Raw genomic sequence first — 17,277 nt, 5'->3', positions numbered from 1 at the left:
TAGAGTAAGCAGTTCCTTAATAAGTAGTAGATTTCTGTATTGCCAGAAAATTCAACTCCCAGTTGAAAGGATATATCATATTGCAGGATGGAAAACAGTCTCAGTTCTGTAACCTAAGAAGCACAATGCGTAATTGAAGGCTGGCTCACCAAGGAAATCGAAAACCTTAGCACAGAAGTCAGAACAGCTTTTGGGAGACTGAAAATGTAATTTTTGTGGCATTAAATATCTTACTAAAATGAAGCCCAGAGAGCAATAACACACTCTCGAGCATCTTATAGCTAGTATCTATAGCAGGTTAGACCGGGAGAGGAGAGGCTCATGGAAAGACCCTGATCTTCTGCCTGTGCAGAGAAAGATTTTTCTCCGTAGTGCTGATTCATACCGAATAAGGAAAAAAATACTGGATGTTCTAAAATACTGAAAGACACATTTAAAGCCGCATGAGTCCTTGAAAAATAGTGAATAATGGTTCAGCTTTCATTTGGAATTATCCATTCATTCACCCATTTATTCGTTTAATTATTCCTGAATCCCTATGGGATGTTAAAGCGAAGATGTAGAAGAGACAGTTCCTGCATCTAAGCATTGGAGACAAGATGTATAGAGTGTCCCAAAATTCACGCAAGATTTGAATTTTGCGTGAGCATTAACAACAACAACAACAAAAAATAAAAGCCTAATTTTACTTGGTTTATTGACTCAGATTCTAATATCTGCTGCTCTTTGATTTCAATCCCTTCAATTTGATAAGCATTACCAAGTACCAATGATGGCCCAGGAGCAGGGACAATGAAGACCAATGAAGACCACGGCTTTGCATATGTGCCAGCAAAGCCGTGGAGACCATTTACCCGATGTGCTATTCCATACATAACCCTATACTTTATACTTTATGAATCAATAAAAAATTTACAATTTTTAATTATAAACCTGTGTTTTCTATCAAAATTTCTTCTTGCGTGAATTTTGGGACACCCTATATAAACAGTTACTATGCTGTGGAAGTGTAATACATGTTATATGAATAGTCTTAAACATGTCATTTTGGATAGAGAGTCTTTAAGGTTCTTTCTACCTGTAAAATCAAATGGATAGTATATTCACAGGACCCTAAGAAATCCAGAGGAAAAAAAAGCATTCCTTACAGTGGGGGTGAGCAAAGAAAGTATTTAGTGGAAATGATACTGGAGTAGGGCCTTGTTAGGTAATATTTTGATAGGCACTGATTATACTCATGATAATGATACAGACTATTTATTGAGTGTTTGCAGGAGGCAGTATGCACATATTCTAGTCAGGAGGAGGGTAGAGCAGAGTTATCTATGAATAGCCTGAAATCCTACTGAAAATTCTGTGTATACATAAATTTGTACATTTTTATGGGGAAAGGTTCCAGAGCCCCATAGACCACGGACCATGGCAGAGAGAGTAGCACATGTGGTTCCTGGACGTGGAGAGATGCCCACATAGAGGGGGTGGCAGGTGGAAAGAAGGACCTGTGGACAAGAAAGAAGTTGTGAAAAGCTGAGAGTTGGAATCTCCGAGGAGGGGAGAGATTGTGAGAAGCAGTTCGTGTGGGATGGTCCACAGATTATCCTCCAGAGCCAGACTGTCTGGATTTAATAAATCCTGGACTGCCACCTTCTAGCTGTGTGACCCCAGGCAGCTTAACTTCTCAGAAATGAAGACCTCTGCTATCTGAATCAGCTGTTCCATATTTAGGTAAATTTTCTTTGGACTATTTTTTAAATTAAGGGTTTACTATGTGTTAAATGCTTCCATTCGTTTACTCTTTGACATATTACAAATTTGCTGAGCCTGTGTAACTTGTCACTGGGAGAACTTTGGTGAAAGAAGCGGACAGCCATGCTCACCGCAACCTATGGAAGAGATACCGTTTACTTTTAGGGGTGATTATAGAGACTTCCTGGTTCAAAGAGGAAGGATGCAGTAGTTCAGACGAGCTGTTCTAACGTTGTGATACCAAAAGGGGTTATCAAGCAATAGAGCATATTTTCAGATCATCTTTTAGTAAAATGACGTTGGGACGATCAAGTAGTGAATCCATTGTTATGGAGATTGCAGTTTTCATTGTGGTCCATGTTGTAGATTCATGTTCAAGGTCGCTCTAAAATGAGTATGCTTGTTTTTCATGCAAGGCAGTTTATTTATATCATGTGTATTTTTCACTGATTGCCCTTTTTCCAACTCCTGTAATTTTTTCTATTTTGCAAAAGTAATTGATTACCTCGATGTTTGAGCCCCTTTTAAAGGAAGTCTCCTTGAGAGAGAGTTTTCTATTAATTAGGTTCCTATTGAGATAATTGGTGACTATTGTAGCTAAGCATTACTTTACATACAAATTGAGTTGAAAAACCACAGTACTGAGTTTCAGATCAGAACTTTAGTATTATTTTTTTATAGGTACATATTTGTTAGTATCATTTAAACACACCACATAGTACAGTGGGTTTTGCACAGTGTTGAATGTTCTTATAAGATTCCCTTAGGGTTAAACACAAAAATCACTTAAGGAGGACCTTAAAATATTGCAAATTTGTACTAATTGACCTGCTCTATTAATTGAGTTTCATTAGGAACAGTTTTTTAGTTTTTCTTTCACTCCTCCTCCTTTTTTGAAAAGTTTTAAAGAATTGGTTGAATTGACTATTGTCTGAGACATAGGGTAATTTTTGTAATTCATGAAGCAAAGGCATCTTATCAGAGGGAGTTACTTTGCATTTTAATTTTATGCAACCAAGTGTGAATATCATCCTCAAGAATTTTCACATAGTCAAGATAAAAATCTTTATTTTCACTTGTTCAGACTTCTGTTGCAAACATTTGTGTCCTCATTACAAAGCAATACCATACCGACTATACCAACTAGTAAGATGGTGCTTGGCCCATAAACATTTTTGTATGCTGCCAACAACACTGATGTGATTGCTCTAATGAAACAGAGTTTAGAGGAGATGTACCTTTAGTTATAAAAATCTATATTTCGTTAACGTTTAATGCATTTATCAGAGTAGGCATTCATGGGAAAATGCCTATGCTTTTAGCGAAATGTGCTGTACACACATGCATATGTGTATATGTGCAAAGTTGGGCCAGGGGAGGACACCTTTTCCAAGTAACATTGCAAAGAGTGCTGTAGATAAAGATTCAAACATGGAATTATTTTGAAGAACTTGACAAGCTGATTCTAACATTCTCAGGAAGCACAAAGCACCCAGAATAGCCAAAACAACTTAAAAGAAATAACACCAAAGTTGGTGAATGAATACTACCTGATTTTAACCCTTATTATAAAGTTAAAATAATCAAGATAGTGGGGCATTGGCACAAAATTAGACCAATAGGACAATGGGATAACATAGAGTTAAAAAATGGACCACAGATGTAGACAGCTGATTTTTAATAATGTAGAAAAAGCAGTTTAGTGGAGAAAGGGTAGTATTTTCAACAAATGTTATTGGAAAAATTTAGTATGTATATGCAAAAAATGAACTATTCATATTTTTTATCACTTACACATGTTATGATTGGCTCTGTTTCATTTGATAGTGACCTTCAGCACGCTGTCATGAAGATATGTGAGTTTACCAAATACACTAAGTTCTTGTTAAAATGTTTTCCTCTGACAACTTGTACATAAAGTACATACTGATAGAAAAATTCTCTTTGGTCAAGCAGGTAGGATATTATAATGTATCCAGCCATGCATATGGTAGCTCTGATGCTTTTTTTGAGACTGTTTTTGTTTACATATTTATATACTTGTAGTTCTGATATGATTACTACTTAAATCTCATTTATAAGCTTCATTCCTTATGTATAAGATTCTATTGGGACGTAGTATTTTCATTTTGCAAATCTTAGACTTTCATATTTTTTTGGATTGAAATCTGATTACTTGAATTCTCATGACAGTCTAGTCATTTCACTTTCATTGACTGGGGATTTTTACTTGGCAAATCATCTTATGTTTTGTCTTATTAAAACAAGATGTGATATTGAATTTTGGCTGTTTCTGAATTTGTACGTTTAGTTACTCTTAAATAATATTGCAATAACTCAGTTATTCAAAATCCTCCTTTTTACTTTCGGTTTCTTTCTTTTTTTTTTTTTAATATATTTTATTGATTTTTTGCAGAGAGGAAGGGAGAGAGATAGAGAGTGAGAAACATCGATGAGAGAGAAACATCGATCAGCTGCCTCCTGCACACCCCCCACTGGGGATATGCCCGCAACCCAGGCACATGCCTCCGACTGGAATCGAACCCGGGACCCTTCAGTCCACAGGCCGACGCTCCATCCACTGAGCCAAACCGGTCTCGGCATACTTTCGGTTTCTAAGCTTAGCTGGTTATCAGGAGGAAGCACAAGGAGGCTTGGGCAGCCAACATTAATATTACCAAGTCTGTGATCTAAAGCTCATGCGTTGCAGGGTCGTGGCCTTTCCAGTTCTGTTTTAGACTCAGACACACACCCTGGGTGATTGGATTTTTCAGTCTAGAGTAAAATGTAAAGCTACAACTTAGAATGGGAATACGGCTTACAAACAAATGCACTGCCAACAGCAAGAAGTGACTATCACCCTGATAGCAAGGGAAGAGACAAGAAAAAAAAGCATAAAAAAGATAAAACAATTTTTAAGAGAACAAAGTAATCTATAGCAAAAGTCATTGCGACCACAAGAAATATTGAAATTATGTACAGAACATTAAGAATACAGGAAATGAATGCGTACTCAATTTCTATAAATTCCAACAGCTATTTGTCAGTACTTACCTCAACCTTTCTGTAGCTTTTTTTTAACACTATTGATTTCTGTCTCCCTCTATTCTTTTACTTCCATGATGCCAAACACACCTGGTTTTCCCTCTCTCTCCTTGGCCTCTCTGTCACTTTTGCTAGTGCATTATCCTTTACTTGGCCTTTAATATTTGCATCAACCAAAGGCTCTTTTCTGGACCATTTCATATTCCCCCTTAGATACTCCCTTCTGCACCGTGGCTTCGGTTACAACCTAGGCTCCCACGACTCTCGCAGTGATAGCTCCTGCACTAACCTCTAGACCAGTGTTTCTCAACCTGTGGGTCGCGACCATCAGAAAACACATATAGCATATCAGATATTTACATTACGATTCATAACAGTAGCAAAATTACAGTCATGAAGTAGCAACGAAAATAATTTTACGGTTGGGGGTCACCTCAACATGAGGAACTGTATTAAAGGGTCGCGGCATTAGGAAGGTGGAGAACCACTGCTCTAGACTCATATTCTGTCCAATGCTGGCCTTGGGCTCAGGGGCCAGCACCACCCCAGTCACATGTGGGCACAGCCTCACCCAGCCTTTAGAACCAGCCCAGATCTTAAGCAAGAAAATGGTGAAGGCCATGGCTGAGCAGTGACCACCCGGGCAGAATTGATCTAATCTCTCTTCACCCCAAGGCCCCTCTGAGTGGCTTTGGCTTGGCATGCTATGAAAACGGCTCTGCCTTCCTTCCATTCCATGACTGAGTTCGCATCTTGGTTTTCTGCCTGGTACCAGATGGCTCACTTGGGTCTGGAGTTCTGTTTTGATCTCCTACTGTGCCTGGGAAGTCCCAGAGGCCTGATCCTGAACCCTGGTCTCCAGTGTCTTCCTGGCACCTGCCTTTTGTCTGCTATGAGATCTTGGCTCTCCTTCCGCCCACCCCACTCCACCCCATTGTTCTTCACCCTCCCCCGAGACCTCTCCCTTTCGCCCACGGCTGGACTTCCTCCCTCAGGTTAACTCAGTGCTTCTTTAGATGTCCTTGCTTTTTCTGTTTCCCTGAGTGGCACAGTTGAGTTCTGCTCCATATCTGGGTCTATTCAACCTCAGTTCTAGGACCTTGCCTTCAGTTTGGAATGACTCGAAGGCTCCCTGGAAGTATTTTTTTTCTTCACACTGGCATTGCTCAATGATGTTAATGTGGACTGCTTTAAAGAACAGAGAAATCCATAGATGTTCTCTTTTTTTTAAATACACATTTGTGTGTGTTTTTTTAAAAGAATATATCTTTATTGATTTCAAAGAGGAAGGAAGAGAGAGAGAGTGATAGAAACATCCATGATGAGAAAGAATCATGGTGGATCGGCTGCCTCCTGCAAGTCCCCCACTGGGGATCGAGCCCACAACCCGGGCATGTGCCCTGACCGGAATCGAACCTGGGACCTTTCAGTTCACAGGCCGACGTTCTAGCTGCTGAGCCAAACCGGCTAAGGCCATAGATGTTCTTTACTCTCAATAGGATAGGCACCAGGGAAACCCAGTTGGGTCAAAGGTAGGCTCTGCCTGTGAGGAAGTCCATTTTCAGTATAGTCATATCTAGATGCTCTTTACAGCCAATGAGCTTGCTGCATGGAAACTGCTCCCTGTTCGTGTGGCTCTGTGCTCCATTTTCATTGGAGCCCTGTGCTCACAGAATTCTGCTATTAAAACAATTCAGAAATAAGACTCCAGCAAATGTATCGGGAACCCCAGTTCTTAGAATAAAAATTGACAAGAGGTTTATGCATGTGCTCCATGTTAATTCCTTTCTGCTTAACCTTGATTAATTGAAACATATGCATGTTTTGTTTTGTTTTTTCCATGGAAGAGGCATATTGGAAATATTTAAATTCTTAAATATTTAAATGGCCATGCTGTGCTTTTCACAGATGATTGGAACGCTGCCCAGGCATAAACTAACTGTATCATCCTTCCCCCAAACAATTTGTCAGTTGTTTAACCCCGTATAATTTGTTTTTCCTGACCCATGGAAATGATAGTGTTTTACGGGGAAATAAAAATAAAGTAGAGTGATAGCTCTGAATTTCTAATACCCTCCCCCCCCAAAATCATTCTTTGATATAAAAATGTATTTCAAAGATAGGTTATTTTTAACAGGGTGGAACCAGGAAAGATTTTAAAAACCAGGAGTCTCATTTCATGAAACTGAATACATACATGAATTTCAGCAAGACAGGTTATGGTGATTCACACTATAATTTCATGGATGTGGTATTAGGCTTTCAGTGCTTATGCGCACATAGCCTTCATCCTTTGCATCAGTGGTTCTTAACCTGTGGGTTGCGACCCCTTTGGCGGTCGAACGACCCTTTCACAGGGGTCCCCTAAGACCATCCTGCATATCAGATATTTACATTACGATTCATAACAGTAGCAACATTACAGTTATGAAGTAGCAACGAAAATAATTTTATGGTTGGGTCACAACATGAGGAACTGTATTTAAAGGGCCAGAAAGTTGAGAACCACTGCTTTACAGGAACTTGTGCCTAAGAAATTTAATCACCATCAGATTGATCCTGGGCGGAAGCCTGGTGTTGTTTTAGAAAGATAATTTCATGTGCCCAGTAACTGAACATTCAGGATGAGTGGAACAAGGAGGACACACCAGGAGAGCTGTGCCACCAGAAACTGTGCCTTCCTCTGAGGAAGAGCGTATCTGAGAACCACAGGTGAGGTTTGTTAGGCTTTCAGACATACCACTTTACCATCGTGTAAATGTCTCAGGGGACACACATTTATCATCTCTTGAAAAGTCTAGCTGTTGACCAGCTTGTTCAGCCTGTTCTGAAGGATAAATCATTTCCCAGGAGGCTCTTTGGGATCCATTGAAAAAGGATTTTGTGGCTCCAGCCTCTTTAGGTTCTGGGGCCCAATTTCACTGTGGTAGGGGCTGGGGTCCCCACAATAAGCCATTCACCACCAGCTGAGTGTCCTGCAATTCAGCTCAATTCTGAGCCCTCAACCCCTTGAGGGCTCAGTCCTATAAGACTACCCTGTCCCCCGTCACTCTGATTTCAGTCACCAGTCCCAAGGCCAGGCTTCTGACAGACTGGCTACAAATTGGAGATTCCAGTTGACCCCTTTCCCACTCAGGGTGCCCAGTGCCAGCCCAGTTGGTCATCTGTACTTCTGACTCACTGGCTGTCAATCAGAGGTTCCCATGACCTTCTTCTTGGGTTTAATTAATTTTCTGGAGTGTCTCATGGAACTCAGAGAAATGTTGCTTACCAGCTTACTGGTTTACTTGGAAAGGATACAACTCGGGAACAGCCAGATGGAAGAGATACCCATGACAAGGTCTCTGGGAAAAGGCACAGCTGCCCTCCCACTGCTGTCCTCTCCTTTACAACAAAACTCCTTGAAAGAGTTTCAAGAATTGTCTATAATCAGTCTCCACTCCCTCTCCTCCCATTCTCTCTTAACAGGCTGTCATCCATAACTCCACTGTCACAGCTCTTGTCAATCTCCTGAAGGACCCCCAAGTCTCCCAATTCCATGGTCCAGTCTTAGTTCTCTCTGACCTGACATGTTGGCTGCATTTGATGGAGTGGAAGGTCTTCCTTCATGAAACGCCCTCTTGGCTTTGGACCACCTCTCTCTCTTGGTTTCCTTCTGTCTGGTTGACTTCTGCTCACTCTTCAGCTCCTCACCTCTGAACATTGGAAAGCCCAGGGCCCAGAACTCTGACCTCTTCCCCATCTCACTCTCTCAGTGATCTCATCCTCTCGCTGGACTCTAATGAATTCCAAATATATGTCTCTAGACACTCACATATCCAGCTCTGAAGGCATGTTTTTGGTGCTCATTAGAAAAAGCTGCCCCTTTCCTCAAGCACTCGACTGCCATCTCCTGGGAAATTTTCAGAATAAACACACCTAGCAGATGGCTGTGAATGAGCATGGTGTCTCGCACAGCTGTGTAATCCTAGCCATTAACAGCAGCCCTTTTCTCCACTGGATGGGTGTATAAGGGCATCTCAGGCCCTCAACTGGACTCTTGATCCCCAGCCCCCATCCCTTCAACCTCTTCCTTTTAGTCATTTCTGTTTCAAAAGTTCTTCCCCTTGCTGAGGTCACACTTCTTGAAGTTATCCTCTTCTCTTTCTCCCACACTACACCTTTAATCCGTCAGTGACTCCTGTGGGTTTTTCCTTCCAAATACATTAGAATTTAGCCATGACTCACCACTCTCACTGCTGCTACACTGGTCCGAGCCCCATCATCTCTCTCACCTCCATTATTCCAAAAGTCAGGTTTCTCTTTTGCTCCACATCGTCTGTTCTCAATGCATCAGCCACAGTTACTGATTTAAAACCTGGGCCACATCTTTTCTCTTTACCCCAAACCCTTCAATTTGTCTGATTGGATCTCATCTCACACCTCCTCCTCTGTGTGTTCTGTGCTTCGGGCAGGGCCTCCTTGCTGTTCCTGCAACAAGCCAAGTGCAGGTCTGCTTCAGGCATTTCCGGGATGCTCTTCTATAAGGCATGGCTTACTCTCCCTCCTTTCATGAGTGTTGGCTTGAATGTCCTCATATCAGAGAAGCCTTCCTCAACCAAAGCATATAACAAAGTAACCCTTTTCCCCAGCATCTAGTACCCCCCTTACTGTTCAGTCTTCTCCATTGCACTGATGGCCTGGCGTGCACACACATTGTTTCTCACCATTGGGATTTAAACTTCATGAGGCTACATCCCTGGTTTCTAAAGCAGTGCCTGCCTAGCAAGTAGGAACTCAGTAAATATTAGTTGAAACATACAAGCATCCCTAAATCTAGCTGTGGGATCCTTTCCTTAAAAAGACCCAGAGGTTTGAGATAGTCCTGCACAATTGTAAATCTCTCAATCCCCAAATAAAAACATTTTTTGGGAGTCCAGGAATGAATTTAAATACAACCTGGAAATTGCATTGATTTTACAACATTCTAGAAGGGCATGCGTTTCCTACAGAGAAAGCAAGTAGGCGCCATCTAGTGGCAACCAGAGAAGACCGCATTTGTGTCACAGAATGATTCAGAAGCTTATTAATCCTGTGAAAGTGGTACTTATGATCATCCTAAATCCTCAAGTGTGCATTTCCCACAGAATATATTAACCTAGAAAGTAAATTTCCATTTCTTCTAAATTATTTATGACTTATTTTTACTTATTAATTTTTTTTTTCAGGGATTTGGCATCTTTTGTTCCTCTTTTCCTATTATGTTATCTTCTGCTTATCTTAACCACTTGCGTTCACATGGTACTGGCCTAGTCATTGAGTGGGTAAATACAGGCTCTCTCTGAGAATTTATATTGTAATAAAAACAGCACCTATGAGGGTAGACATGTGAGAGAGCTTGCCAAATAATGCAGTAACTTCTTAAGACCAGCCTTCCGAAGCCCATTGAAGGCTTTGGTGTTGAGTATGTTCTCACCATTGGGCAGTGAGCTTTCGGAGTCTCAGTGTGCCATTTCCCAGAAAATGCACATATAATGATATGGAGAAAAGGAAGGTAGACACATTCATGCCCATGCCCACTGACAAGAGAGACAGAAATTTATTACAGTCTCAGGCTGCCAGTCAAATTTTGGAACAGTTGGGTCATTACAATGCTTGGTAAGTTAAAGCGGAAATTCGTCAGTCCACTTCTGGAGCCTGTGACCTTTCCGGTCGGCCGCGAGCAACTGGGTGGGGCTGGGCAATGCATGTTGCCACCAGGAGGCCAGAGCAGCACTGATCAGACCAGCAGGTGAAGGTCATGACAAGAGAGGTCGGGGAAGATGGGCCCTGTGTGCCCATGCTCAGGTTAGTCTGGAGGAAGACTTTGAGTAGATCCAGGGTGCAAAAGTTGGACCAATGGAATATGATATGAAAGCAGATTTCATGCCAACGTTAAAAGCATTTTCCAATGAAGGTGTTTTCCAAATAGATCATAGTCTCAGGTCCTCATCAGTGTGGGTTTCAGCAGAGGCAGGATGATACCGACCAGGGATTTGCTGAGGTTATTAAGATTCTCTGATTCCTGGCTTTCTGTCTGCACACACGGAAACCCTCCCTACTCCTCAACACCCAGTTCATACCCCGCTTGTTTGTTTGTTGTTGTTGTTGTTTTGAGCACTGCAATAACCTTTAGCTCCTAAGCTGATGCTCAGCTACTTGAAGACAGGGGACCACATCTCATAGTTGTTTGTCTATTGGCCTTGCCAGAGCAGCTGCAAGGTTACATAGTCATGGGGAGAAAGACTACGAATGCTCCTCTCAGCTGGCCTCCGGGCCCGCAGCAGACTTAGTGGAGCAATTCTTTAGCTAAGTATTAGAGAAATTAATGTATTTGTTAAAACTTGCTCCCTTGTAAGAAATTATAATAATATTTTTAGGGGTGCTCACTAGTACCAGCTTCTTTTTTGAGTTGTGTTGTTTATCACATACCTGTTATCTAGGAAAGCAGGTATAGAAATTGATGGTACAGCAGTTGGCAGAATGCTACTGAAATTTAAAAACAAATTTTCTGCCTATTGGATAGTTATTTTAGAGTTTTTCCTCCAGATAAGGTATTTCTTTTAGGTTGGAGGTAACTATTTTCTTTAATGTAATACTCTTTTTTTTTTCCCTTGAGAAAATATCTTTTAAAAATACAGAAGTTGGGCCCTGGCTGATGTACTCAGTGGTTAGAGCATCAACCTGTACACTGAATGGTCATGGATTTGATTTCTGGTCAATGGCACGTACCTGGGTTGCAGATTCAATCTCTGGCCCCGGTTGGGGCACATGGAGGCAACCAATGGATGTGTCTCTCTCACATTGATGTTTCTCTCTCTCCTCTGTTTCTCTTCTCTCCCTTCCCTCCTTTCCACTCTCTCTGAAAAGCAGGGGAAGAAATATCCTCGGGTGAGGATTAAAAAAAAAAGTACAGAAGTTGGTGTGGTATTTTGAATAGTATGTTGTAAAGCTAAATTATTCCACACATTTTTCTTTTTAAAGAATTAAGCACATTTTGTTTTTAAATCTTTTTGCCTTCTGAAGCTGCGTTTATATGACTTAGCATCCCATCATAATGAAGTGGTGACATTGGAAAAGGATGTGCGAATAGGGTTAGAAGATGGGCTTTGTGCGCGCCCTCTATCGAATTTCTTTGACAATCAGATGCTGCTGTTCGTTTTGTCATTTCAGGGACCCAAATTCTCTTTAAATTATTTAACAAGCTAGAAGGTTTAAAGCCTGCTTATAATATTTAATCGCTTGTCTGAACATTAGCAAGTTTAGCATCCTTGGCATTTGTGCTGTGTTTAATATTCCTACAGTATTATCTGCGTTTGTTTGTAACCCCATGTTCTCTCGTTTTGATGGTTGAAGAGACAATATTGAGTACTGTGACTTGTAATTTAAAAACATAGTTTCCTTACAATTATTGCAAGAGTAGATGATTTTAGGTTTTGTTAATTTGTCTTTTTGTAGAATATGCTGAATTTCTACATTGCAAAGGAAAAAAGTTTACAGATTTTGATGAAGTTCGCCATGAGATTGAAGCAGAGACAGACCGAGTGACGGGAATGAATAAGGGCATTTCCTCCATACCCATTAACTTACGAGTGTATTCCCCACACGGTAAGTAAAGTAACACAATTCCAAATTCTTGTCCTCAAAAAAATTTATGGCATTAATTAACATGCATTAATTTGCAAATATCTTAGCGGTGCCTGGTACTGTGGTTGAGTCTTCCCTGTTAGATTTTCTTGCAGCCCTGTGTCTTCTCTTTATTCTTTTCCTTAGCAATCAACTGCGATTTGCTTTCCAGACTATCAGCAGTAACTTACAACTTAGACAACCAGTTCATGGTGTGGGATGTGGAATAGCCTCTATTTAGACTAAATTTTTAGTGGGGTAGATTTTAATCTGTAATTTTCTATCAGTTCTGTTGCTTTTCAAATGGAGCCTGAATGAAGTGAGCTCAATTGCAATGTCCCAAGAAGACTTGGTGTCAACACTCTTCTGTGCAGAGAACAAGAGCCAGGTTGGGCTGGAGTCACCGAGTCAGGGGTCGTTGCCCGCTCTCTGGAATGCTGCTCCATGAGACCAGCTGGGTAGCCTTCACAGTAATCTCATGGCACCATGAATGGCTAACAGCTTTCTAATAGGCTAAGTGGCTAACCCTCTGTAAATAACAACCTGACGCTTTTGAAGGGAAGGACAAATCTTACCCTGAGAACTTGACACCATTGGAGGCAGTGTACTGCATGAGACTGGCAGACAGTGTCTGGATGTATTGCCAGATTTTACTTATAACCCCTTAGTTATGGACATGACAGCTCTCCACGAAAACAGACAAGCAAGTCAGGGCCGTTCAAATTATGTGAAAATGACCATTTGGAACAGCACAATCATATCATAAAAACAGTGAAAACTTGCAAAGCCATTTCCTATTATTTGCTTTTTATTCACACACCTGAGTTGGGGTTATTTAGATGCACCATCTACAAAGCTGAGCTTTTTTATTTCCACGAAAATGACGGGTAATTCTGCATAGTTGATGTCTTTTAGCACGGAGGGTACATGTGAGACTCTCTTTCCTATCTGCACAGTGTTAAATCTCACCTTGATCGACCTGCCTGGGATTACTAAGGTGCCCGTGGGAGACCAGCCAGTGGATATTGAGCATCAGATCAGGGAAATGATCATGCAGTTCATCACGCGGGAAAACTGTCTGATTCTGGCCGTCACCCCGGCCAACACCGACCTTGCAAACTCAGATGCATTGAAGCTGGCGAAAGATGTCGACCCTCAAGGTGAGTGTGTGGCCCTAAGAATGAAAGGGAATTCATTGAAAATATAAGGTAATACCAATTCTCAAAACTTGAATTCATTATTCACTAAATCTGCCATTATTAATATTGTTAGAGCTTTTGTATTTAGGATGTTGAAAGAGAAATAACTGGGGAATAAAGTCTAAACCTATGCAAATAAATGTAATATTAACTGAGATCTAAGAAAATAGACATTTCTAATCTTCAAGCACTACTTATTTTAAAAGTCAATAAAATAAACTTCTGGGACAGAATTTAGACAGTCCCCTTGGTTATTGTAAGCATTACCTGAATAGTTACTCCCAATAAAAAAAATCTGTTTTTTTTATTTCTTTAAAACAGGAAGCTCTTTTAATGCATGGAAGATGTTTAACTTATAATTACTTGACATAAATATATATTATAAAGCAGGGGTTTATCTGTTATTGGCATTTCAGAATCCAGAAAAGTCCCTTATTTATGCTGATGATCTGATTCCTTTCCTCCTCTGAGCTGAGTAATAACAGTTTATCTGCAGAGACCCTAGTGATGGGCCTTCCTGTGTGTCTGTTTAAAGTAACTATGGAAGTGCATCAGTGATGTGTCTGCTTAATATGGAGATGCATTGTCTGCGATTCTAGGATTTCTTCTCTGATCTTTAATCACCCCCATTTTCTCTCTTCTCCTTATCATTAGCATGTTAGAACTCCTGGATCAATCCTCATTTTTTTTTTTTTAAATCATCTGCTTCCTCATCCTTTTGTTCAGCATTCTGCAGGATTCAGACAACTTTATCTTCAGCTTTTCTAATAAATTTTTCATTTCTGATTTCACTTAATAAGTTGCAACAGCATTTTCCTATTGTGTAAATGTTATTTTTATTGTTTCTATTCATTCAGCTCTTGGTTTCTCGTGCAGTGTCCTCTCTAAAGGTTTTAATAAAAACATTTTGAGATTTCCTTTTATAATCTACAACGTTTCTGAGTCCATTTCCTCCTGTTGGTTGTTTTGGTCGTTGTCTTTGATCTCAGAGACCTTTCTCAAGTGATTGGCGATCTTTTGCTGCTCATTCAGATATAAGAGCAGAGCACTAAAAAGCTGAGGGAAGCTCTGTGTGGGCATGAATGGGAGTCATTGACTTTACAAGAGGGTGAGTGGCCAGCCACTAGATTTCACTGTGATGGTGGGGTTTTCAAGGCTACTGCAGAGCTGAGGAGACAGGAATGGGAAAAGGGAAAATTCAAACACCACAAATCTCACTATTCTCACTGAGATTCAGTCATTTTTGTTGGATAAATACCTTTCAGTTTGTTGTAAGCCTTTGATTAATTTCCAGAGTTCTGAAAAAGTTAATTTTGACAATTTTTGCCAATGTTCTTATTGCTTTTATGGAGGAATGGCTTTCTTAGAGGTTCTGATTCTACCATTTATTATCCCATTGCATTATTCCCCATTCTGACCTTAAGTAACTTTAATAATCAGGAAATTGTCATATAACAGACATTTGAATTTGGGATAATGAGGGAAATCTACTCATGACATCTGTGCCACTGTTGGTATTCATGATTAATTTGGTGGCTATGCAAGGGGCCTGTCCTCAGCACTTTATGTCCATCTTTCCTGAAGTTTTGCCCTTGCCTGAAGTTTTGAGGAGGATGAGCTATTTAGATAACAGAGAACCATTGTTTATTCCAGGTGCCTGACTTATAATCTGATTCACCAAAGTACATAATTACATAATTTTCTGAGAGGTGGTCTGTTTTGGGCAGTAGCTACTTTGTACTAAATTAAGACCATTTTTACCTAAGTAGGACTTGGATTTATTTAAATATGGGGGGCAGGGTGAGCAAATGTAGGTTACATGAGTACATGAAACAGTTTATTTTTGTGTTATTATTTATTAACTACTAGCCCTGCACCAGGAGCTCTCTTCAGGGCCTGGCCGCTCCATGCCCGCTGCCCAGAGGCTCTCGTGGCCTGGGTGGAACGCTTGCCTCGTTGCCATGGCAACAAAGCGAGCATTCCACCAGGCCACTCACGCTGTCCGCTCTCAGCAGCCACCTCCCCGGGACTGGGGGACTCCGGCAGGTCTGAGAGGGCTGGGCGCCACCATCTTGTGGCTATAGGCGCCGCCATATTTGTGATGGAGTGATGGTTAATTTGCATATTACCCTTTTATTAGATAGGATTATTGTGTTAACACATTGTATGCGGGAAACGTATTTATACGTTCTACCAGTGTAGTAGAGCGCGGGACACGTATTAATACTTTTTTTATAGACTAGTGGTAGAATGTGGGTAACGTATAAATACGTAAACTAAAGTTATCGTAATTTTACTGAACGTTGCCATTTGCGCAAAAAATTAGCAAAAATGGCCCACGCCACCTGTTAGCGCATGATAAAAACTACCTGCAAACAATGTGTTAATTTCCAGATGAACAACTGTAAACCTACTTTTGCCCCATTGTGTATATACTTGGGAAGGAAGTTTCTGTTGATAAATTAGTATTCAGTTATTTGCATAATGATATTCAAAATGAAAGCTTTTACAAAATAAATAGTACTGTCATTCTGGAAAACATTTATCTGTGCTATATATCAAAATAAGTTTCATGATGAATTACTCTCTCAGTTTATGTTGAATGTCACAGATTTGTAGGTAGACAAAGTTCAACCTTACCTGTTGCATCACTTGTGAAAAATGTTTTTATGGACTAAATGAGGATTTTTAGCACAACTTCCAGGGGAATGGCTATCCGGTTTAAAAGGTCAAGCTCCTAGTCATCAGAATTATGTAAAGTTTTACGTGCATCTTTCCCTGTAGAGAGGTCTTGACTTTTCAAAGTGCTCTGACACACTTTGGTTTGAGTTTCGGGAGAATAATGTGAGTTTGGTTGGAGTGAAATCCTATTTTGGGGAGAGGGAATTGATTGGCGGGGGCAACACACTGTGTTGGATAACATGCCTTTGCTCCTCCCTCCTCACCTAGTGCTCTCCTCACTGCATCAGATCACTCCTCAATTAATTGCTGTATTAAATGGTGTAGATGGAAGACCACAGGGTTTGGAAGTAGATCTTTCACATCCTGAGAGCATATCCTTGGGCAAGTTATTTGGTAACTTCTTTGAACCTTATTACCTCATTTCTAAAATGAAATGAAATTGTAATAAACCTTATCTCAAAAGGTTGCTATGACAATTAAATAAGATAAATGTATCTATAAAGATAATTCTAACTCCAAATGCTAGCAGTTATTTTCCTCTTGGAAAGGTTCAAAGGACACTACTTTGTTATTTTATTTGTTGTCCATAGTTTAGAGTGATAATAAACCTGTGAAAACAGTCAGTAGCTTTCTGTAATCCAACTGCTGCTTACACTAGTATGAATTAATGAGGCCTGATAACACTTAGAATTATAATAGAATTATTTTGAATATTTTAATACTGTATCATAAAAATAGAAATGATTCCAGATTTACCTGAGAGTTGCTCGATCAACTGTGGGTGAAAGACGACCTTATCGGGGCCGGGGCCAGGGCTAGGGCTGAGGTTGGGGTTGGATGGAAGGAGGGTTGTCTTTAGCTTGGCTTGATGTGTTTAAGGCATTATGCCAGCTGCTGCTCATGGATTTAGGGTCAAAGGGCCAGACTAGAGTTCTTAGCACAGTCTCACCGTGGAGACTGC

The 17,277-nt window shown here is 40.5% G+C and overlaps 1 protein-coding gene across 11 annotated transcripts in view; it reads left to right on the top strand.

The window, feature by feature from the left end:
• The window catches only part of DNM3 (dynamin 3), a 377,759-nt gene that overhangs the window by 68,099 nt on the left and 292,383 nt on the right, over positions 1-17,277 (top strand). For all 11 annotated transcript variants that reach the window (XM_036342917.1, XM_036342912.1, XM_036342907.1 and 8 more), the window contains exons 3-4: positions 12,268-12,417; positions 13,392-13,595. In XM_036342917.1, coding sequence (XP_036198810.1) covers positions 12,268-12,417; positions 13,392-13,595 — 354 coding nt within the window. The remainder of the gene's footprint in view (positions 1-12,267; positions 12,418-13,391; positions 13,596-17,277) is intronic.

The sequence above is a fragment of the Myotis myotis genome, unplaced genomic scaffold (assembly GCF_014108235.1).
Source record: "Myotis myotis isolate mMyoMyo1 unplaced genomic scaffold, mMyoMyo1.p scaffold_m19_p_18, whole genome shotgun sequence".
Taxonomy (NCBI): domain Eukaryota; kingdom Metazoa; phylum Chordata; class Mammalia; order Chiroptera; family Vespertilionidae; genus Myotis; species Myotis myotis.
Note: the sequence above shows the minus strand (reverse complement) of the source record. Positions and strands in the feature narration are given on the sequence as shown.